At 33.3% G+C, this 24,184-nt stretch overlaps 4 protein-coding genes across 4 annotated transcripts; 1 reads left to right on the top strand and 3 right to left on the bottom strand.

The window, feature by feature from the left end:
- Positions 1–2,226: 2,226 nt before the first annotated feature.
- Positions 2,227–4,353, bottom strand: LOC119641946 (DNA-directed RNA polymerase III subunit RPC5). The gene is made up of 3 exons (XM_038040873.1): positions 4,112–4,353; positions 3,024–4,046; positions 2,227–2,956 (listed from the first exon to the last, which is right to left on the bottom strand). The coding sequence occupies exons 1-3, from the start codon at positions 4,151–4,153 to the stop codon at positions 2,609–2,611; spliced, it is 1,413 nt and encodes a 470-aa protein (XP_037896801.1). The 5' UTR covers positions 4,154–4,353; the 3' UTR covers positions 2,227–2,608.
- Positions 4,354–4,903: 550 nt separating this feature from the next.
- Positions 4,904–5,593, top strand: LOC119641958. The gene is made up of 2 exons (XM_038040892.1): positions 4,904–5,360; positions 5,424–5,593. Exons 1-2 carry the CDS (start codon positions 5,208–5,210, stop codon positions 5,526–5,528), a joined length of 258 nt encoding a protein of 85 aa, XP_037896820.1. The 5' UTR covers positions 4,904–5,207; the 3' UTR covers positions 5,529–5,593.
- Positions 5,594–5,843: 250 nt separating this feature from the next.
- Positions 5,844–13,572, bottom strand: LOC119641931. The gene is made up of 4 exons (XM_038040854.1): positions 11,901–13,572; positions 9,318–9,351; positions 9,054–9,269; positions 5,844–7,171 (listed from the first exon to the last, which is right to left on the bottom strand). The coding sequence occupies exons 1-4, from the start codon at positions 13,010–13,012 to the stop codon at positions 5,969–5,971; spliced, it is 2,565 nt and encodes an 854-aa protein (XP_037896782.1). The 5' UTR covers positions 13,013–13,572; the 3' UTR covers positions 5,844–5,968.
- A 4,200-nt stretch (positions 13,573–17,772) lies between these two features.
- On the bottom strand, positions 17,773–19,675 carry LOC119641926 (uracil phosphoribosyltransferase homolog). Its single transcript, XM_038040843.1, has 4 exons — positions 19,455–19,675; positions 19,274–19,396; positions 18,854–19,214; positions 17,773–18,784 (listed from the first exon to the last, which is right to left on the bottom strand). The coding sequence occupies exons 1-4, from the start codon at positions 19,526–19,528 to the stop codon at positions 18,602–18,604; spliced, it is 741 nt and encodes a 246-aa protein (XP_037896771.1). The 5' UTR covers positions 19,529–19,675; the 3' UTR covers positions 17,773–18,601.
- Positions 19,676–24,184: the final 4,509 nt, after the last annotated feature.

The following is a 24,184-nucleotide window of genomic DNA, read 5'->3' as shown; positions in this document are numbered from 1 at the left end:
TTAAAGTCTAAATTCTGCTTTTTTAAATAAGTTTCAGCTTCAGAAACAAAACAATTCCGGAACCAGTCACAAAAAATCTGCGAATAAAGAAATTTATAGCCACGAATATGGGAATTGGTTCGCATTATTTTAATCCGCGAATAGTGAAACCGCGAATAAAGGACGCTCGAATAAGGAGCTTTTACTGTATTATATTTTATAAGAGGAAAAGAGAGGGGGGAAGATATATATTAAAAAAATATCAATATATATTGAATACAGTTGGCAAAAATTTGATATTATATTATATTTTCTTTCTCCTTAATCGTTTAGGCCACGGTATAAAAGGGTTCAAAGACCCGATATGTGAAGCAGTGAGCAGTTTATTGTCTATTCTGCCAACTAATTAATCTATTTTCTATTTCTATTCCATCTATAGCATACCAACAAAGGTATTAATCAGATTTGTCTGCTTTACAACAACAGCAATACCTTACCCTATTCACGCCTTTGAATTTTGACTTTTGCCCGTAATTTAAAGAGCAAATTTTCCATTCATTTAATTCATAAAATTTAATTCAATTTCCGTTAACCTCTGCTATCGAATTACAAAGGCTTACCTCATATTTAAAATTTATTAAAGAATTTTAAGTGATATTATTGTAATCATTAGCGCAATTTTGACGGAATATTTACATATATCCCCATATCGCATTATGATTAAAATCTTGAAATTGCCACACCCCGTTTATTAATGATCATATAAATTAAACGATTTTAAAAAGGAAATAAGAAGCGTTTTTCATTTCTCTTGCAATCAAAGATCGTTCGCAAAATTCGAAGCAAACCAACGTTTTGACATCAATGCTTCAAAGTTATATAAATATTCGATTATATATATATTTTTCGATGATTTATTCACTTATATGAATTTCATAAATTTCAATAAAATGCATATTCATAAGCATATTTCAACTTCGTTTCCCTTCCCTAAGAATTTTCTTTCGATTATTAAGTATTGTAGCCATTTAGATCAGTAAATGCTTTTTAAGTGAAAAAATAATCAAAATACATGCAAGCACCTATTATACGCTTTTAATGTAAGAAAGTTGTATTCGCATTAGAACGAATCTTGGATACCCACCATTTCTTCGCATACTACTTCATATCTCTTACTCTCAAATGGCAATCGCTTACATTAAACTTTGGATGTGTATTCACGTACGCTTCCTTCGATTAGCATTTCCCTTACTTCACTTGAATATTTTTTTTTTAATTTACTTTCTTCTCTCACTCTCTTTTCCTTATTCTTTGTTCCAAATGAATAAAACAGGAAAGGAAATCGTTCCTAAAGCGTTTATAAAACCTTTCAATTAAATTTAAATCGTGTTCGGATGCAGAAATTACAAATTTTAGTAAAATTTTTAACGAACACTTATTAACAATTATTGATCAATGTCAGACAGTTCATAAAGAATTATTCTGCAAGCAACAAATGGTAAGAAATCATTTGTATGGCGCTCTATCATCATTTAAATTTCTTGGGTCAGTTTTACTAGCGAGTTATGTTAAAAGAAAATATCTGTTGTACCGTTTTTTTTTTTTTTAGTTTTTATTTTTACAAAATGATACTTTTTCTTATTAAATAGTTGCCAATTGTACCAACCATACGCACTTTAAACAAAGAAAAGTTAAAACAGATGATATTGGATTAGTTGCTCACTAGGCTGTTCACTTATTGGCCCGGTCGGCGTAGACTTTTTATGTATAATACAGTATGTTGAATGAAGTAACTAGCACCAGGGCCAGTTTAGAGAATTAATTAAAACATACTTGTAACTTGTCTTTAATTTTTAAATTGTTAAGTTGTTTTTAATTTTTAAATATTACGGTCGCAGTTGGAGAGTTTTTAGCAAACAGTCTGGATCTGAGTCAATCAGTCCTCTACTCGACTAAAGCTTTTAGGAATGCACGTGAATTCTTAGTAGACCAGCTAAGCTTTGATTTAAGAGGAGTGAGCTGATTCATTGCCCGATCTCCCACATTACATGTTAGACTTAAAAAGCCCAACAAAAATACCTATTTCGGTCTAAATGAGAACTTTGAATACAATCTGATCTGAATTTCGACTTTGTTGCACCAACCCTAACGACATTTTCAGCATTCTATCTTTCATAATGTATGGGCAATAAGCAAAAACGCACATTTTTTTGGTTAGAGAAACGGGGTTGCGTTCAGTTTACGCTTTGTTGCTGGCGTGCGCTCCGACCAATTTGGCCCCATTCTCAATATCAACCTGCATGCAGGTTTCTACGAAATTTAAAGCCCATATTTTTTTGTTTGCGGTTAGATGAATGGGAAAAACACACACTACACAGACATTCAGGCGGGCAAACATGACTTCATTGATCTAGATTCGATCGATTGAATACTGCAAAAAGTATGGCAAAATGAGTATAACTCCATCCTAAACTAACTGTTTAGTTTCTTTTAGTTACTGTTAACTAGCGGGGATACGCGCTCTGAACAAGAAAGTAATCAAAAGGCAAAAGAGAAAATTATTACGTTAGAGTTTGAATTTAATTTATATTTACAGCTACGAGAATTAAGTTAACAAAGTTAGCGTACGTTATGGTGCACCGAGCGACGTATTTACCGGGGATGGTAGATCAGGGCACGCGGCTGCGTATGATTTCGAATCACGTTGAGACCTCTTCCGCGTACGTTTCGGCGATTTTTCATAATCCATTTCATTATAAGTCTGTTCCGAAGCTCGCCAAACCAAATCTTGACGTTGTACTACGACGGGATAACGCTGCTCGAATTGTGTGTCCGGCGGCAATAGAAGTTGCCATTTTTTGTCGGAATTTAAATACGCTACCGATTTCAAGATCTCAGTAGCTTCCTCCGGTGGTAGCTGCGTATCAAATATAATTTTTTGTCGATCGAGAAAATTTGCACGGGAAAAACGAAATAGCTGAGGGTGAAAATGAGAGCCGTTTGAAAGATCTTGTCTATTATTCGAAAATAAATTTTCCTCTTACCACGTAATCTCGTGCCCTTACCATCAGTTCAGATTTAACACCATTAGCATTTGAAAAGGTATCACTGGGATACAAATCTTCCGATTGAGGAACCCAGTTACCATGTATTGGAATGCCAACTTGTGGTAGAGTTTTCACCAACTTTTCACTAGTGATTTTCGGATCTACACTATCTTGAAAAATTTTCAAGATTTCGTCAAAAGACAACATGCGACCATCTTTCAGTAATATTTTCAATTGCTCCAACAAAGGTAGTGATTTTAAGCGAACCTTGCTGAATACACGGGATGGTAATACTGCATCTATATTTTGATTTCGTACTTCGTTCGGCAATAATTTTGCAAGATAAGCTTTTGGGTCTAATGCGAAAGCTAGACTACTTTGACGATTGGTGGTAAATAGTTTTTGACGCTCCAATTCGGATGTAGACGAGTTGCGTGGATGCCAGTACGTTTCACACCATGGTTCTTCGTCACTTTTTTTCATTAAATTATGAAAACCCTGTCGTTCTTTGGCCTTTTTCGCACTAGTTCTTGCAAACTTCACTGTTACTTGCTGTAATTCTTCGTCGTCATCCTCTTCGTTCAAAGTCTTTTGTTCGGCTTTATTGCGTTTGTCTTCTTTATCGAAATACGAAAAGGATGGTCTTAATTGTACGATACCGGTCAAAGGTGACAAATGTATTTCTTTGTCGGCATAAACGCCCACTACATATTTAGTGACATCATCTAAAGGACGAGAGCTAAGAAATGCCTGCTTATCCATAATACCACGTTTAAAAGAAGGCCTTTCGCCTTTGGCTTGATTTTTCCCATCGGCAGCTAAAGCTAATTGCTCACCTTTAAATTGATCGTAAAAACGCGATTCCGTATCAAGCGAAAAATCCACTTTTACTTCTTGATTGATAGGCTTAATGCAACAATTGGACACCGAAACATTCTCAAAATTATACGTTTGAGACTTTGTAGGATATTGAAAGATGTATAAGTTATCTTGCAAATTTTTGGACAAAAAGACCGGAATCTAAAATAGAAGTAAAAGTTAGCATTAAACAAATATAAAAATCCAAGCGAAAACGCACTGATTACCTCCTCCAATACGGTGTCTTCATCATCATCAAAACAAGCCATCGTTTGTACAAATCTTTTTATTTCTTTTTGTTTGTTTATCTAAAAGAGCACAGAGTTGCTTTCAATAAATTGCAATGCTTCGAACGAAAATATCACTACATCTGCGTCCCATTCTGCTAGTGTGAGAAATTTGGGATTTTTGCTTATCTTCTGGTTTTTAACAAAAATCGATGAGAAAGCATGCCAATTGAATTTGTATGAAAAACACAAATAAAATATGAAGAGAGAAAGCATGCCAGTTGAATTTGTATGAAAAAGTGATGAGCTTTTATTATTTATTGAAACCTTCCTATTATAGCCTTCCATCTCTCTCTTGCTTTATAGTCTCCCTAAGCAAATGCAACAATAAACAAAACATAACACGACCATACGTTGATAATAGAGTTGATAGTAGAGTTACTTGCAATAAATGGCAATGCTTTGTCGTTTTTTAGCTCCTATTAAATATAAAAAGCAACATGGATTCTCTGGTAAACAAGAAAGTCTATAGGTAAAAACAAACAATCTAAAGCCGTTATTTTCATGGTACAGTGCCATGAAATAAAGCCAATATGGAAAAGTAAAAGTAAGTGAAAATTTTCCAATAATCTCCAAAATACTTAATACACAATATCTGCAAAATTCTGGAGAAACAGCTGTATTTAATCCGTTCATTAATCAAATACATACCGACTTTTGTCATGTCTTAATTTTTATAGAATCTTTTTTTTTGATTCAAATGGAAAGCTTTTTTTCAGTCATCTTTTTAGATGTTTCGCCAAGTACGCCTTTAGAAATTGTACATTCTCCAAATTTCCATTAACGCTATAAATGTCCAGTGTGAAGCCAAATTCATGAAAAAATGAAAAATACTTAAAAATTGCCGAATGCATTGTTTTTCATCTATTATTTAAATAATCATGAGCGATACGTCGTATTAGCTTTCATAATTGCATCAGCTGATTATTTTATTAAAGTCCAAAGAAAAAAAAAAAAACAAAATAGCGTATCGCCGCAAATAGTGTTTCATAAAATTATTTTCTACTTCATTTTTTCGAAAACGAAGAAAAGGAAAATGTCCAAAAACGCACCTAGTTTCTTCAAACGTTATTTGGTGACAATTGTAATGGTTCCTGCAATTGTCGGTCTTCACTTTGGATGGAGTTTAATGCAGAAAAATCGTTCATTAGTACGTGAAGATGAAGAAATTGAATTGCCGGTCATAATAGTAAAAGCCATTTAATAAAATTCTCAATATTTTAATGCACAAATTAATTCATAATTTATTTAGCTTACCAAATATATCTGGAGAAAATTAAGCGATAGTGTTGGCAATTCATCATCACCACAGCAGACACAGTCGAGCACTAGAACTGCAGCTGTGGAAAAACCTTAAAAAAAAAAAAAATTTATAATTTTTTTTTGGGTTTTCTTTCGAAATGAATAAAACATTTCACAAATCTGCAACTCGTGTTTCTAAAAAAAAAACATATTCAAAAAAATGTTCCGAAAATAATTTTAATAATGACGATATTAATTTATTTATTATAATTTAATATACATTTTCGAATAGATAAATTCTAAAATATAATGTTGAAGATAATAATTAAAAATAAATTTAATTGTGGTACATAAAGAATTAAGCGACAAATTAGGCTGTAAATAAAAATATACAATCGCTCTGCATCCATAAATTATTTAAATGAAAAGTGGTATTCTTATATAATTTTTGCTTATAAGCTACTAATCTCTCTGTGAAGCTCATTAGTGCGTACAGAGATTTTATAAAGTTATAGATGGAATCGATTATTTACAAAAGTCTCTTAAATATATTTTCTACTGAGCTAGATGAGAGTTTACACTAAGATTATCTAACTGCGCGTTGAAGAGTACATCATTAATTAATTTTTCCGCTATTATACGTTGGTGCGCGCTCATTATACGTAATTTGCTGGCCACATTAATTCCAATGCCATCGTATTCATCGTTGGGACGCTGAGTAGATGTTGGCGCAGTCGTCGCAGTGTAAGTAGTAGTAGCCGCTCCACCAAACAATGGCTGCAGGTGTTCCCTTGCTATTTGTATAGTTGGCACTTGTTGTTGGATTTGCGCTGCGAGTTGGGCTGCAGCGGACTGATTAGCGTTCTGTTGTTGTTGTTGCTGTTGAAGTTGTTGCATTTGATGTTGTTGCTCGAGTGAGTTTACAGCCTGTTGAATTTCGCGCTGTGAATTCGAGTCGAGTGAAGTGATTTCCAGGACCTTAACCGCGGTTGTGTGTTGTGGTTGGGTTTGAGTGTGCAAGTGTTGTTGGTGATGGTGGTGATGGTGCAATGTTGCGGTTTCGTTTGCATTTTGCGCTTGAGATAGATCCTGTTGATGTCCATCTTTGTGATTTTCACTCTTAACAATTGTCACGACGTCTCCATTAGTTATTGCTGTGATTGTCGCCGTGGCAGTTTCATTTTGCATTTCTGCCTGCGTAGAGGAGTGGGCGCTATTTGGCTCAATTTGTTGTTCATCCTCAAATTCCATTGAGTCGTCTTCATCGAAGCCCAACGAAATCGAACGTTTCTGTTGCTTAAGTTCGGGCACAATATTAGCTATCAAGCGTTTTGGATTACCGTGATCAGCGATAAAAGCAAGTTTATCATAATACCATAAGCGCGTCTCGTAGTGTGGTCTAGCATTAATTTTTCGTAATTCTCGTCGAAAGGCTGAACGCAAAGAGTTTATTTTACGTACTACCATGCTACGGTCGGCTTTTGCAGATTCTACTTCTTTAAGCTTGATGACCAGTTTATCGTAAGCATTGTTACGTGCTGTGTTATTACTATAGTCGGGATGTTTAGGCTGCCAAAGACATTCCTCGGCCTGATACAATTCAATAAATTCGCCCAGCCAGTGGCGGGAGTAACTACGCAAATCATTCAGTTGGCTCGTCATACCCCAAAGCATTTGCGTCTTTGAATTGGCGATAGACTCATTCTCTACCAACAATTGAGGGCAAATACACAATGAATAAACACGATTCTTGTTTTTTCAAAAATTCTCTCTTCTAAGGAAAAAAATTCTTCCGTTTTATTGAATTTTTCATTATTTAACGCACAATAATTATTTACATTTTACTTAAAAACTTGCAAAATATTTTATGCCGTCCTCTTTTTGCAACAAAATTTTCACTTTAGTTTACCAGTAATAATCCAAACTACTTTGTGCATTATCCTCTACTTCTCCACATTACTTTTCTTGTCACATACTCTTGTTGTCGTTTTTAACATTTCGTGAAGAAAGCATATAAGTGAGATAATACACTTCAATTAGATCGTATTTTGCCAAACAGCTAAATATCGTAAATAACAAAACCAACACTAACTTAACTTTAAAGAATATTCAAAAATGATGCCCAAACTGCAAAGATAAGAAAACCCTTCGTTATGAAAATATTATATGCCCTTTCTTATCTTTTGCGCATTTTTAATATTTATTTATTCAAACAGAAAGTAACTCTCAAAAATTCTGTCCACGGAAGAACACATTTTTATTTATACGTTGGTTTACACATAATTTTAATGATGCTCGAAAAAAGTTGAAACATTGCTTTTTGCTCAGTTCAAGATTTTAAAATGTTCCCTGCTTTTTTACAATATTGAAGCCAAATAGTGGAGGCTTAATTATCGACAAAAATAATGGTAGCTGTAGCGGTTTCATACTACAATGCCGCTTTTGCAACGCGTCAAAAGTTAACCACGATTAACCACGACCACTATATTATTATATTCGCCCTTGCGGGCTCCAAATAAAAGTAGCCACTACCACTTTAACACAATTGACCAGAAAATTTTTCATTTAACAGATTTCAGGAGAAAGTTTGATAAAACCAAAAGAATACTTGTAAAGTCTCGTTTCTTCATAGTTTTTCATTTATATTAAAATTTTATGGAAAATGACTTTACCCACGAAAGACGAAAATAAAACATATGGAAAATTCGTGTAGAATATATTTACTAGTTAAACAAAAACAAAAAACGTTCCGAACAATCCGAGCAATGGCTGTTATCTGTTTCAATAGTTAATTTTAAATTAGTAAGAGACTAAATGGGAAGTTTTATGCATTTTAACGAGTGAGCACTCAATATAACTGCGATCAATTATGATCAAAATCGCACCAAATTTTGACACCGCGAACAATGGCTTGATAGAGCGACAGCCCTGGCAGTATTGGTATATATACATATATATATTTTAACGGCTTTAAAGCCAAAAGATTGATTGAAATTCTCTTTGGTCGTATTATATTGCTTTAGGAAATCCAAATCACTTACTTAGTTCTTGTCGTTTCATAATAACAATCTCATCAAATTATGATACATTGCTTTGTCAAAATTATTACTGGCGCCTAAACGATTTTTAATGTATATTTTCATAGATTTTTTAATCTAAAATTCCTCCGGGCATTAATCATAAAAAATACCGCACAAGGAGACAAAGTTTTTCGACATATTTTTTCATTTTTATTTTTGAGATGACATAGAAGAAAGGTATTAATAGATAAGAAAAATTGGATAAATAAATTTCCTGACAAAACCAAATTGTAGAATATCTACTATTTTTTTAGACGACCATTTAGCGTCACTCCCTAAAATTGACACTTTATATTGTCTTCTTTTGAGTACAACATAACGAATATTTCGTCCCAAAGTGCTTGTTTTCCAAAGACGAAGACGTTATGAAAACGAGTTTTTAAAATTCTATTAACGTGACAACATTTATATCGAAACTTAATTATTTGATCATCTAAAGTTCTTGAGAATTTGTTCCGCACTGTACGTAATAAAAATAAAAAACAAACAACAATTTTAAATGAAAGGAAAAACTTGTTATGGACTGTTTATTTCCCCTTGAAATGTTTTTCTTTACAAACGCCACTTAAATCTAGACTTGTCTTCAACTCAGTTAAGCTGCGCCGGCCATATTGTAGCAGCATTTTAACGGCCACTTCATCCTTTTGCTGCTGATTTGAACGGAAATCTTGACGTGCCCACATTTGCAGATCTTTGCGACTATTAACGTCAGGCACTTGACGTATGGTACGGAAAATATCTCTATAAAGTTTTAAAACTTCTTGTCTCAGCATAAACTAAAAAAGAGTTTTTTAAATATATCGACATTGAAATTTCAAACGTACAATCACTATTTTCTTACTTGCTTTAAATTTAAAGCTGCTTTATTAGCTTTTGACATCTTTTTAATTCAAACAATTTTTCTTTTCTCCTAACAGATCAGCATTTCTATAATTTTCATGTAACACTATGATAAGAGAACTGATGCAGTTTGCTGATATAAACAAAAAAATATTTATGAATACATGTGTGGCGTAAATGCATGTCAACACGGACAGCTGTTTTCAATTTCCTATATTAAGAGAAAAAAGAGTATAGTATGGTTCAAGTCGAACCAACCAAAGGCGCTACAGACAAGTTTTCCTTTCAACAAACACGATTGGCGTCAGGAGTGCTTACGTTTAAGAGGCTATACGAATACTTAAGTATCCAGCGATTTGTTTGAAAAATACAATGGATGGACATCGCGCAACCGTAATAATATTGTCTTGGGCTTACGATAAAAATTGAATGGATGGACATCGCGCAACCGTAATAATACTGTCTTGGGCTTACGATAAAAATTGAATTTTGCCGAACTTTTCAACAAGAATTTAGTGAACATATTAACATAGTAACATGTTAAAAATTAATGTACCTACAATCGTTTGGCAGAAAAAGATTATACATCAAAGAAATAAGACTACTTGTCAGAATGAATTCTTCAGGCACCTCTTATTTTAGGAGCGTAAAGTCATGTTTGAGTTTTCTTTTTTAGATTTTGCTTTGCAAAGGTACAGAACTAGCGAAGTGAAAATCAGAGGAATATTAGGACTTAGGGATTACAGGTAGCGGACGAGTATCCTACTCATTAGTGGTGAAATGCAGAAGAAGTTTCACCTGAAATGCATTATCAGAATGGGAAAACCTAGATAGGTTGGGGGGCAAGTAATTCCAGTATCGCGCCATTCGAACTAAAAAGGACCGCTCTAAGCACCTGCATCTAATTCTGCTAATGATAATCTCCGGACTCCTGGTAGATTGAGTAAAAAAGAATACGGAACATAATTGGAGCTGATGACCTTATTCAATAACTCTAAAAAAGATGTACAAGTTACAACAAAAAGCTAACTGCTTAAAGGTACATCCACGGAATCGAATTTTTCATTAAGCCAATGCCTATTGCCGTTTCCTCCTTTTTTCTCGTCTTGTACCTCCATTTCTCACACTTTAACGGAATCGGCCCCCAATTCTCATACTTTGACAGAATCGAAACGGTGCAATTTACTGGAAGCAACTCTGCGCTATCTCCATTCTCCACACATGGTACTTTTTTTATAAACCATGTGAAGGAAAAAACCAGCCGAAAAACTAAAGCCATTTTAGAAGTTTAGAAGAAAGCCAGTTAGAAGTTATGATCCCAGGTCATTTTTTATGTACGGATCGTACAATATTTGTCAATTGGCGCGAGGACCCCTTTGCCAATTTTTATTCTCATCTGAATACAACATGTGTAATAAAGTAATAAATGGTCAACATTTCTATATCGTTCTGCCAGACTAATATAAATCGAATTCTTTACTGAGCCTCTTCTTATTGTCCAAGACTTGGCACAGTCTGAAAGTATAATATTAGGAAGTTTTTTGGCAGTTAGGCCAACAATTTCTAACATTCTTATTATTATTAATTAACAACAAACAAGAAAGTAATTGAAGTTTTAAGGCAGTAAGGAAAAGCAAGACAAAATTTAGACACTTCTTGAGCTCAATGCTCTAGTACATATCGGTATTCCAATGAATGATGATCATATTACGAACCGCAAGTGATCAATGAAATGTCTGCTTGCACAGACGTATCTTTTAAGTTTTGAATTCAATGCTTGTAGGGTGTTAGGTTGCAAAAGCGATTTCCCGAGCCACGTGGTGACATGACTAACCTATCCAACTACTCAACCCCGACCTCAAGTCTAAGCATCTTCTGTGGCGTTCAAGCATGGTGATTACGAACAAGCAACTTCACCTACAAAACAAAACATTGGAGAGTCAGGAGAAAGTTGTGGCATTTTTATGTAAATTCTTTACTCAATTACCTCTAAAAAATTGTTTTTTGCCCTGGTTCCAATTGTTCCGGATTTCCCATGCATAACAGCGACAACTTATGAAAGATTGAGCAATAACTTTTTCACCAGATGTATTAAAAAAATGTAATAGTAAGTGTGTAAAGACCAATACCTCGTTCTTATCGTTCGCGACATATTCGTATTCAAAATATAGCATGAGGGCGCCAAGTGCGCATTTTTGGTCACGTTCTCATGTAAAAATCAATATTTTCGTAATTAAAAACTTATAGGTGGGTAGGGCGACAAGATAGCCGACTCTACCCTCAGATAATTTTATTCTCTCTTAAAATTTTGCTACGATCATAATATTTAGCACTTTTTATGTCACTATACTTTTTTCAAAAGCCTTGCATTTTTTTTTTTTTATAAAATACAAAACAAAATATTTCAATTTCCAGTTTTAAAATCCATTAAAATCCATTTATCTTTCACATTAATAAAATATTCCTTTTATGATAGACTTTAATATAAAATAAATATAGCTTATACATATGTACACTAAATTTAGTTGAAATTTCACTTAACTAACCTGATTGCAACCAATTACTACTAAGCAAGATGGGAATTCACACTTAAATTATCTAATTGTCCATTAAAAAGTACATCACTAATCAATTTCTCAGCTATTATGCGTTGATGGGTACTCATTAGACGCAATTTGCTGGCCACATTCATACCGATCCCATCGTATTCATCATGCGGACGTTGAGTATTTGTCGGCGCTGTCGTGGTATATGTTGTGGCTGCACTTCCGAAAAACGGTTGCAGGTGTTCCCGGGCAATTTGTATAGTTGGCACTTGCTGATGGATTTGTGCTGCAAGTTGAGCTGCAGCGGATTGATTAGCATTTTGTTGTTGTTGTTGCTGCTGAAGCTGTTGCATTTGATGTTGCTGTTCGAATGAGTTTACAGCCTGTTGAATTTCGCGCTGCGAATTCGAGTCGAGCGAAGTGATTTCCAGCACCTTCACTGCAGTTGTATGTTGTGGTTGGGTTTGAGCATGCAATTCTTGGTGGTGATGCTGCTGCTGATGATGATGGTGATGATGGTGCAGGGTTGTGGTCTCATTCTGCGCTTGGGTTATATCCTGCTGATGTTCATTTGTTTGTTGCTTATGATCTTCACTTTTAACAATCGTTACCATATCACCGTTCACGGCAGTTATGGTAGTAGTAGCGGTTTCATTTTGCATTTCCGCCTGTGTAGCGGAATGAGCGCTATTTGTCTCGATTTGATGTTCATCCTCATATTCCATTGAGTCGTCATCCTCGAACCCCAATGATATCGAACGTTTTTGCGGCTTATATTCATCTACAACATTTGATATTAAACGTTTTGGATTGCCGTGTTCAGCTATAAAAGAAAGTTTGTCGTAATACCACAACCGCGTTTCATAGTTAGGTCTGGCATTAATTTTTCTTAGTTCTCGTCGAAAGGCTGAACGCAACGAATTTATTTTACGTATCACCAAGTTTCTGTCGGGCTTCGGTTCAACCTCTGTTAATTTTACCCTTAGTTTTTCGTAAGCGGTGTTGCGAACCGAATTATTACTGTAGTCTGGATGTTTAGGCTGCCATAAACATTCTTCAGCTTTGTACATCTCAATAAAATCGGCTAACCATAGGCGGGAATAACTACGTAAATCATTTAATTGGTTGGCCATAGTTCATATGTTTTACTTTCTTGCATATAAAGTTGTTGCAATATTATTATTTGATATATTCACCACTATACATTTAATACCACGACTATTAAAGTAAATATAAGCGTTCTGTTTGCCTTTATACGATAAGAACGATTCATTTAGCTGACTTTTTTTATAAAAGCACTTTTATATGTACACTCAATACTTTCTTTGAATGTTTTGTATGTCGCTACATTTTCACCTAAATATTTCATAAATTGCTTTTATTTTATTGATACTTTAAAGTTTTTAATATTTTCATCTATAAAACAATTATATTCTACTTTTGCTAGTAAAAACCTAGTTCGGCAACAACTCAAACACGTTCGCGACCATTTTGGATTATTTTTCTACACATTAAATATGTTGTATAGGACTTGGCAGCACTCTATAAGACATTGTATAGAATAAAGATAATGGTGAATTGCATCAGAGGTGGTGGATGTTTTCAACCTTAAGTTACAATAAAAGGATTCAATAAATAGCTTTTAGCATATTAGCAACTCAAACAAGACGTCAAATCATATATAAAGGAAGAAATATATTTTTTATTACAATATGTGAAGAAACTCAGCTCGATCAAACCTAAATAGTGCATCTCTCGTAATTTTGGCTACGAAAGCTACAAACACATTCTATGTGCAAACATTTTTTTGGATTCGTAACTTTAGTTAAAGATAACATTTAAGTTTCATATCATTCATTGCATATGTTTTGTGACATTTGTTACAACATTATACTTACCTCTTAAAATTTGTTTTCCTTAATTTCCTTTTGTTGTGCACAATGCAGGATTAAGACGAAAGTATTGGCGGATGCAAATCAAAAATTTGTGTACTTAATTTCTCAATTAATGGAAGAAGACAATAATAGCAACTGAATCGTTTCTTTAGTATAAAATTTGCGTCGTGTGACAAAAATAGGATGTGGGACTTATTAGGCGTGTCGTTTGCTATTGATTGCAAGATTTTTTTCTTTTTCGTATATAACGAGTCGCTCCTAAGGGGATATTTAGGCAAGGGTATATAATGTACCCATGGCTAAAGAGCTAAGTAAAAAAATTCCAACCAATCGTCGTCCATGTGGAAAATCAAGGAATTGTATAAAAATAAATGCTCAAATCGAAAACTAGCTGCTACGCCCCGAAAATTGAAGAGATACTTGTACTGACAGTGATCTTCTAAAGATACTTCTTTAGCAGGATCCGCATCCAAAGTATCTAATTGATTTCCACGCTTGATTTTTCGTATATTGAACATCGACCAAGTGGGGTTTCTTTGTTGAAAGTAAAATCAGTAATTTCGCTGCAAGCCGTTAGCTGCTTTTTTCTTCTACATCGTGCATAAAAATATTTGTTGAGAATGGAGAGAGCATAGAGTTGCTTTCAGTAAATATCCTCGGAAATTCTATTAAATGCAAATACCCTCGGAAATTCTGTTAAGTGATAAAAATATCCGCGGAAATTCTGTTAATCGGAAATAAACCGACAATTCTTGAAAAAAACAGCTGTAACGGAATTCTTGAAAATACTGCTTTCAATTCGGCATTAAATGTTAATGGCACTTGCGGCCAACCCCTCGTATTAATCACAAAGTCCATGTCAGGTAATTCAGGTAATAACTTGAGAATGAAATGTTGAATACCTTCACATCTCGAAGCAAACATGCAATTTGATTCTCTGTAAAGTCTGCGGTTATAAATTTTACAGCGTCTACCATATTTAGCTGCTTCGTCTAGCGTATTGTGAGTTATACCATTTTTTTGGAAATTGCCTAAATCGCTGTCAATTACATTTTGATGGCAAACGCTTTCAACATCTTTCGGATCAGTGGAACAAGGTGAGTGCGATTTGCGGGCTTTCTCAATTTCTTGTATGATTATATTGAATGTAATTTCTGAAGTTCTAGAAGAAATCATTCAAGGAAATAATTTTTTAGTTTAAACTTGCCTTCTTTATAATTACTGGACTTGCCCATTTGACATTCGTCTTTTGCTATAAATACACCGTCATCACTGTCGCTGATATTCTGTAAAGTCCTTAAATTTTTACTTAAAATTAAAAGGAACATTAAAAATAATTGGAATGTTTGCATTATTTGTGAACAAAGTTTATTTCGTATTTAAAAAGATAAAAATTTTATTAAGATTGAGTGATGTCAACTTAAATCATTTTTTTTATACAAAAGGAAAAAGAAAACTTAATATCGTATTTCATTCATAATTGCATCATAAACTCACAAAATTTCATATTTTCAATTTTCTCCAAGTTAGGAAATTAACTACACTATGAATTTTCAAAGATATTTTCTTTTCTTATTTAAATTTTTTGTTTGCTGATTGCTTATAGTATCTATTGTTGTGTATTTAGAATTAAAATGATTAGTTAGGTTATCAATTAGCAGTGTGTGCAGTTTGCTTTAATCAGTTCAATAAGCATCGCGTCTAAAAAATAGTATTTTGTAAGAAAAATGAGTTTTCGTTAAAGTTACAAACTAGTAACCAAGCAACCCATACGTTGGTTTCCCGGTCATATTATTCGAAGGATGCTTTTCGCTTCTTCCACGTCTATTGCATTCCTTTTTTAAATACTACGTTAAATGCTCTGTGCGTGGTCCTTTTTTGGTAGGACGATTGTTCAATGTTCGTTGTCTATTATTATTATAGTATATAATTAAATTATAATAATAAATCAATTATATAAATAACTAAGGTAAAATAAAGAAGATTTTTGATCACAATTTATGCAAGTGTGGTCAGTAGTCATTATAAATAACTATTTGGTTGCGTGTCGGTTTATTTTCAATTTATAAACAACCATTTGGTTGCGTGTCGGTTTATTTTCAATATGTAAACAACTATTTGGTTGCATGTCGGTTTATTTTCAATATGTAAACAACCATTTGCGAGATATTATATAGAATTCAATTATGAATTTGAAAGGTTTACAATTTCACAGCTTATTGCCAAAAGATAAACTTGTGCCTTTTTCCCCATTTCTTCCATTCTTCCAACATAGTGCTTCTTATTTGCCTGCTAATAGTTTAGCCACATATTTCAATAGTTAGTCTATAAGATTTAGCATGTAGTTTTAGTTATTATAAATTTTGAAATTTAAATTAAATAATGTAAAAAATGTAAAATTATCAGATCAATGAATTAAAAAAAATGATCGTTGTTTCACGGTCGATTATGTCCTTAAAGTTAAACTATTTATATTTAACTTAGTAACAATAATAAATACTATATTTATATTTAATTTTATTTATTTCGTATATGTTTAGGTTAAAATATGACAAATTTTAACGAAAGTTTCACGATGTCCTCTCCCGACATTTTCGGGACTACCCGAAGTTGTGGCGTCCGGCCACATTATTGTGCTTCTGCTTTTTCATGCAGCCATCGGCCATACTTGATTTTATAGCTTGAGGATCTAAATTTTCTTTGTTTTCCAAAATCATATGTTCCATCGAGTTAAGATTTCCTATACCATGAAATTGTTCCATGCATCCAGTATCGGTTAAAAATGTTGTTTATAAATTAAAAATAAACCAGGGCGCAACCAAATGGTTGTTTATAAATTGATAAATGAGAAATCAATGAAAAAAAAGATGAGAAATTAATTGACTAATAAATGCAGATATTGAAAATACTAATAGTAATTGCTAGTACTTTGTGATGGGGTAATAATTTAAGGTACAAGTTTATCATATGAAGTTTGGCCAACATAGACTTAATTTCCAGAAACCTTTCCGTATAAGAGTTCTCATAACGATTAAGCCTTTGAATGGGAAGGTCTAATTTTTTATTAATTTATGACGAAAATAAATGAAGAATAGTTAGTTTCGGGTCACCTTTGGTCGCATTTTCGGCTCTCTCTCACATAGAAGTTCTCATCAAGAATAAGAAGTTTTGGTTTATCGAAATTTGGATATTGTAATATGGGTGGGGACAATAGTTTGTTTTTGATTTCTAGAAATGCCTGATTACATTGGTTTGTCCAGTCGAAGTCTTTTCCTTTTTTAAGGTCGTTTAGTGGTCGTGCTATGTTAGCAAAGTTTTTTATAAATTTCCTGTAATAGTTGCAAAATGCTACAAATCTTCTTACTTCGTCTGAATTTTTGGGTTGGGGGTAGCTTTTTATTGTTTCGTACTTATCGGAATTTGGTTTTATGCCTTCGGGTGTTATTAGGTGTCCTAAATAGGTTACTTCTGGTTGTAGGAAGTCGCATTTGGATGGATTTAGTTTTAGGTTGTATTTGTTAAGTCGTTTTGTACTTCCGTTAAATTTCTGTTGTGATGTTCGAAGCTACATCCGTGTATTATTATGTCGTCTACGTATAAAAATGCTGCGGTGTCTAGTCCTGATAAAGCTATGGTTAGCATTCTTTGAATACTGTTGGACGAAATTTTAGTGCGAATGGAAGTCTCGTGTACTGACTTGGAATCGTTGTTCATCATATCGAGTGTGTATATTGATGTTTTGTATAATTTGGTAGGTATGGAGTGGTTCGGTGTTGATATGTAGATGTTGTATTGTGATTTCTTTATCTAGTGTATTTAATATTTTAATGTGTTTTCGTCCGTTTTTTGGTCAGGAAAGTTCGTGGGGAGAGAAAAATGGAAGGAGAAAATAATGTTTATGTAAGTTTGATTTAAACGTGGAAGCAACAGAGACGGCGGGGGAGACCCTTGCTGCTCGATTTTGCTGATGTCAGGCACCTTACGCACCTGTTATATATTCAGACTAAGTCAAAAGTATATAATTTTTCATGGCATTCTTTGGAATAGGAAAAAAATTGGTACAAAAGCATATAATTTCGATCTTTTTCTTGGTTTATTAATGTAAATTTTTATTTCCTAGAAAACTTTCTACGTTCAAATTACTTTTTATTTGCACGATTTGTATGTTGTTTTTGTTTTTTTAGATAGGAAAAACTGTATTTGCTCGTTTTAGCCATCTTTAGCTGCGTCGTTTGGCGTATTGCGCGATACACCATTTTTTTGGAAAAGGTCTTAATCACTATCAATTACAATTTTTTCTCTCACTTTAACAGATCTGAGAAAAAAATTTTACATTTCGCATTTAACATCTTCCGAAACAGTAGAAAGGTCTTCCTTACATGCCAGATGCTTATTTGCTTATTAATTTCATAACTTCTTGCAAATATCCGCTTAAACATTTACACAATATTGAAATAGTAGTAAAACAAATTAGCAATAAATTTATAAATTATTAACATATTAAAAACAATCAGTGAAAAGGTTTTAACTTCTGGTTCGATTTTGTGATTACCTGTGACTCCTGTTTAATTTAAGTTGTTCCAAGGATGGGAGCCTAAGGCATTAAGAAATATGTTTTACGAGATTACTTGTTTTATTTTCCTAAATTATTAATTTGCTTTCAATATTTACAATATTTTGTGCAAGTACAAAAATGTATGATTGCTTCCTAAAAACTACAACTTACGCTGAATAAATACATATTTTATTGTAGTTGCTGTGCCGTCATCATTAACATTTTTTTATTTTTTTATTACTCGAAGATGTGATATATCTATATATCTATGTTTAGTCGGTACCAAAATATTTTTGGCCAAAATGATTCGGAGCAACAGGATGCAATTCCGACGTTAATATTTTTAATTTTGGAAAAGCAGTAACTACTGTTTTAGCAGCAATTGGAGTGCAAAAAAGATTCGATAAAATTATACTACTTTCAGGTACTCCATGTTCTTTTAGCACATTGACGGCCTTTAAATTAACGAAAAAAAGAAAGAAAAAGCACATTAGGGTACTAATGTTTGTTAACGTTAGACTTGCCTGTAATACGGTATTTCCGGTGCTCATGATAGGATACATAAGTAGCACTTGACGGCGTGCAATATCATCAGGAAAGCGTGCGTAAACAACACGTGCGACATGGGTATCCGAATCTGATTCTACTAAAATCTTACCAATACGTATGGAACGACAACAATCTCTAAGACCCTGTTCCATTGCCTCGCCAGAACGTATGATTGAAACTCCGCAATTGCCAGAACGATATTTCAGACCTTCATAAATTGCACCTGTAGGTGTTTCCACAGAACAATCTGAATATGGCAATTGGTTTAACGATTCTTCAATTACCAAACGTATTAAGCGATCGGCATAGAATTTGAAATCGCTACGAGTAGTATTTCTAAAGTGAAAAAAAGAACCGATATCGCATATTCCGGAAATAAATCAATTTTAACATACTTATCGCGTATTATCGTCAGGAGTTCGGCTACTTGGGAATTACATTCTAAAATTTTAAAATTTGCTCCATAATTTTCTAAAATTTCCTCGGCGGATGTTATTGCCGGTATGGGCGAATTAGGCCTGAAATGAATAAACAGACATATACAACCACACAAAACAAAAAATTTGTTCTCTTTACCTGCTGACACTGTTTTCATTAGCATCATTGCTTTCGGAATTTGAATTGGATGAGTTCTCTTGGGACGCACACATTTGCTTAATATTTAAAAAAGCCGAGCAAATAATTAAATATTTTTTAATTACTTTAAGTACGTTTAAGTACGTAGCCTAAGCCAGAGATGATTACTTAAAAAAGCGATAAAATACTTTCTTCTTTTCTTTTGTTATCTCATTATTCTAAAATAGGATGGCCAACTTTTATTATCTGTCTTACTTTTCGTAATACCTTAAAATTAGAGTTGCCAAGTTTAACGATAAGTAAATGTCTTCTTATCAGTCTACTTGTTTATTTGTTTTTTTTTGTTTACGTTCTGTAAAACGCCACTGAAACGAGAATAAGAGAGCAAATCATTATAAAAAATTATAAAGATATATGAAAAACTTATGGCATCTTATCGGTTCGGATTGTCGCTGGCTAAGTAACTTTTTAATGAGTGTAAAAGAAAACGTTGTTAATAGGATATAATAAACAAATACATGGCTGGGTGTTTGAAGATCTACCTGAATCGAGTATTTTCGTATCTTGATAAAGAGTAAACTTTTGTGTGTGTGATATATTGAAATAAGAAAATTACTCAATTTTTCTTGTCATTTTAATATTACGAATAGAACAGTAAAGTCGAGTTGTGGAAAGATTTAAGAAAATAATATCAAATAAATAGAAAAATGTGAACGATATATGCAGTGTAAAGCCTAAAATAAATATAAAATTAAATAAATAAGGAAGTTTTTTTTAACAAAAGATTTCTATGTAATCACATGAAAAGGTTCGAAATATGAAACAATAATAATGCGCTTTTAAAATAATATACTGAGTACGTGTGGTTGTGTGTGCAATATTTTATTATTTATCTGTACCAGCTGTTAAACGAATTTATCTGTTTATTTTCATAAATTTTTATAGAATAAATTAATTACAACAATAGTTCAAAGTCTACATACGCTAAGCAGCTAAACTCAAAGCTAAACAGGGGTTAGTGAATAAAAAGAAAAATTATTGAAAAAACTCAACACTCGCCTATTCACGTATGTTGTCTTATATAATTCGAAAAGATGAAATAGCCTTTGAATTCGAAGCAAAAAATAATAAATCGAACACCAATCGCATTCATATTATAATTAACCGTAGAAGTTTTTCCTCTATAAGGAACAATTTTCTTTATTGTTATTACGTTGAACTCTCCCCAAAAACAAAAAAAAAAAGCCATGGCATGAAAGACTAAAAGTAAGAAACAAAAACAGATAATGCATGATAAGCAATAATAAAGTCGCTTAACAATTAATAATGCACATCAAGAGGCTAATTAAAAAAGGCGTAAACATAGTTTAGAACGATTATTTAAATATTTGCATTTTCCTAGCGAATATTTCATCTTCTCTGCATATTTGATTCATTTTTTTTTTTTGGAGTTTTCCTCTTAAAAATGTAGTTATTTAATTGCAGTGTAATACAAGAATGACACACAGCAAGATTGTTTTTACATGCTCTCTAGTAATTGTGGGCTTATTATGAATTGTGCTTGACTTCGATGGTCGATTTCAGTTTCAAGCCAACACCCGTACAGAGCTTTACTTTGGTGATGCTTACCCGCACAAATAGATTGCCAAAAACTCCATCAAAATTATTGTTGCTACCCTTCTTTGTACCGCGTACGGGGATTGAAAGCAATTTGTGATAATCATATCAAAGTGAAATATAGCAGATGATGATTGGGAACTTAGTTTGTCGTTATCTTTAGCAGAACAAAAAGCTATTGAAGTAGTTACAGTGCAGAAAGGAAAAATGTTCGTGCAGAACAAAAGAAGACATGATATGAACGGCAAATCAAATGGGTGTCAATTTGCATATAAGAGATGAGCCGTAAACTATATTACAATAGCAGTAGGGATATAAATGAGGAGATCAGGTCTTATGGAAAATATACATTTTATTGCCAGCAGGCGGCTCTTAATTGACTTGCGACTGTTTGTTTTCGTCAGTATCATAAAAACGCTTGATTGTTCGGTTTCTTAGTCCGCTCCCACTTTCAATAAGAAAAGCTGATAACATCAGAATATTGCTTTCCAATACGTTTATAAGAAACACTTTTTAATACTTTGTGAAAATTTCTTTGCAAAACTAGTCCCGATTAGAAAATTTGATTGACATGCCTATTTATAAGCGCAGCAATTTCGAATTCTATTAACGATGCTGGATTTTCGTTTCAAATTACTTCTAACCAATAACAAAAGTAAACGATGGTCGGTAAAGGTAGCGTGGTTTACGTTTAGAAACGTGACATTAGAGAGTCTTTGTCAACCTAAATTTTAAATATTATGAACATAGCTTAATAGTTATGTTGCAACCAACGAAAATACGCAGTGAGCATATGCAATAATCTGTATTGCAATTTAAAGGTTTATTTTTTTTATTTTATTCAGGTAACCTTTAGAGTTATCTCTTACCGCATGAAATTCATACATGTAGAGATAATAAACATTCTCCCAGAGTGTAATTATAAATATTACAAATGTATTGACCCTGAATAATTGTCCGTAAATATTTACAATTCAGTAAAAGCGAAACCTCCTATGTACTGCAACGTGTAGAGTAATTTTATTGTCTGTTGTAATGTTAGGCTGTAAAAGGCTTTGGTTCCATTCGTTCTAAAATTTCTAGTATTATCTAATGGCATTATGTACAACACAGGGTAAATACTAAATTGTAATATTTTCATAAAAAATCGTACGGGAGGATTACTTATTTATTATCCCGTCGCGGAAACATTTGCAACGCCCAGAAGCCAGCATCAGAGACTGCACTAAATATATTCTTGACCAGAAACGATGGCGATTAAGATATCGCCTACAAATTTGCAAAAGAATTAGAAAATAACGTAAACCGGTCAAAGTACACGCCTACAACGCCCACACCTGTATGCTGCAAAAACTATGAATACCTTTGCTTCTTGCTTGTTACTCATAAAGTGCAATACATGCACCATAGAAATTCTCATTCGTATTCTAAAAATACGAATAACCCGTCGCGCCCATCCAATATTTATGAAAATTTTCTTCTTTTCTTTCGTTTCACTCTTTTTTTAGGATAACGGTGACGGATATAAAAGACTACCGAATATAATATTCTTACTTGTTTTAGTTATTGCTAAATATTATTCTCTACTTTGTTAATGCACGTAAGAATAAATAGAAACAAGTAAAAACGTTATAGTAGGTTACAACCGACCATTTAATACCCTACTCTACCCACAATTATTTATATAATGAATTGTCAAAATAAGGTTTTAGGAGAGAAATGATAGAAAAAGTGGTCCGATTCGAAGCAACTTCAGTAGCGTTCGTTCTTGGACCAAAACACGTTTGCATACCAAAATTTATATGGATTAGAACATGCCGATATGCCAAATTTTAATTAAAATATTTTAATGATATGCGACCTGTAGGTTGGTCACAAGAAAACTAAACTAAAACGAAGATAAGCTTAGATTGATTCGAAAACTGATCTCAAATCACAAGTCCGCCCATGAACTTAATATAGCTTTGCACCACAAATTCTGTTGCTTATAACCATAAACCATAAACTTAATCCATGTCTTCTTATTTCTTAGACGCTTTGCTACATCGATCCGTTTAAAGAGTGTGCAACAATTTTAAAATATCAAATTGGGCAGAATCGTAATCTCAGCGGTAGTTGCCGTTTGTGAAGAAATATTTTTCAAAGCGTTTGACTCCACGCTAAACAATTCTGTCGACTGCGTAGTAACTAAATATTGGGTAAAAATCAATCGAACATCTTGCGTTTAATTTCGAGTAATCTGCGATGCATCATAGGACCGTTGCACGCCGATTTAAAAATTTCCTTTGGCTGGAGTAGTAAGTTCGGCTCTTTTTCTTCTTCACATTAACGTACACGTAGTAATCACATACTTCCTATTAGAATATCTCTCGTGGAAATTTCCAACCGGATAAGAAAATGTCAATCCATATGGCTGATATCGTTTTACATAGCACTGAAGTAATTTTTCAGCTAATGCAAATCTAACTTTAAAAAACTTTGGACTTTTTCAAACAAAAGTTATGAATGAAATTCACTTTGGCTATATTCAAGCGGGTTTGACTGTAATAGCTGAGAGTAATGTATGCGATATGATAGCGAGTAAGCACAACTTTCTCTTTTGTTTATATTTACTCTTCTCATTCTGTCTTTAAAAGTACTATTGAAACCGCTTAATGATACACTTCACTAATCTACACACTATTTTGATTTAAGTATTTTTAGAAGAAAATGTAATCAAAACGTGTTTGTTTATGCATTATATTTATTTACATTACTCGTCTTTTTGCAAGCCGGTGTCGATTACATGCTCTCAGTGCATGAATACATGTGCATAAGCGTGTATATTTGTAGGTGTAGTGAAGTGTGATGATTCCATGTCAAAAATATTTCAATAAATTACGAAGTTACCCTACACCGTTTGTGCTGCACGGCTACGTTAAGTTTAAGCGGATGTATCCACCATGTACAGAAGGACTTGAGACAGACCCACCTATAATTTTTCCGATTCAAATCTAGTTCTGATTCAAATACACTTCTTGAATCGATGTAAGTTTGTCTGTCCTTCTGCCCGTCTTGTTTTTTTTGTGACCAACCCATAGGCGGCAAATTTTTGAGATATTTTAACGAAATTA

Source organism: Glossina fuscipes, unplaced genomic scaffold (assembly GCF_014805625.2).
Source record: "Glossina fuscipes isolate IAEA_lab_2018 unplaced genomic scaffold, Yale_Gfus_2 197, whole genome shotgun sequence".
NCBI lineage: Eukaryota > Metazoa > Arthropoda > Insecta > Diptera > Glossinidae > Glossina > Glossina fuscipes.
The sequence above is the reverse complement of the archived record's forward strand: the minus strand, read 5'-3'. Positions and strand labels throughout refer to the sequence as shown.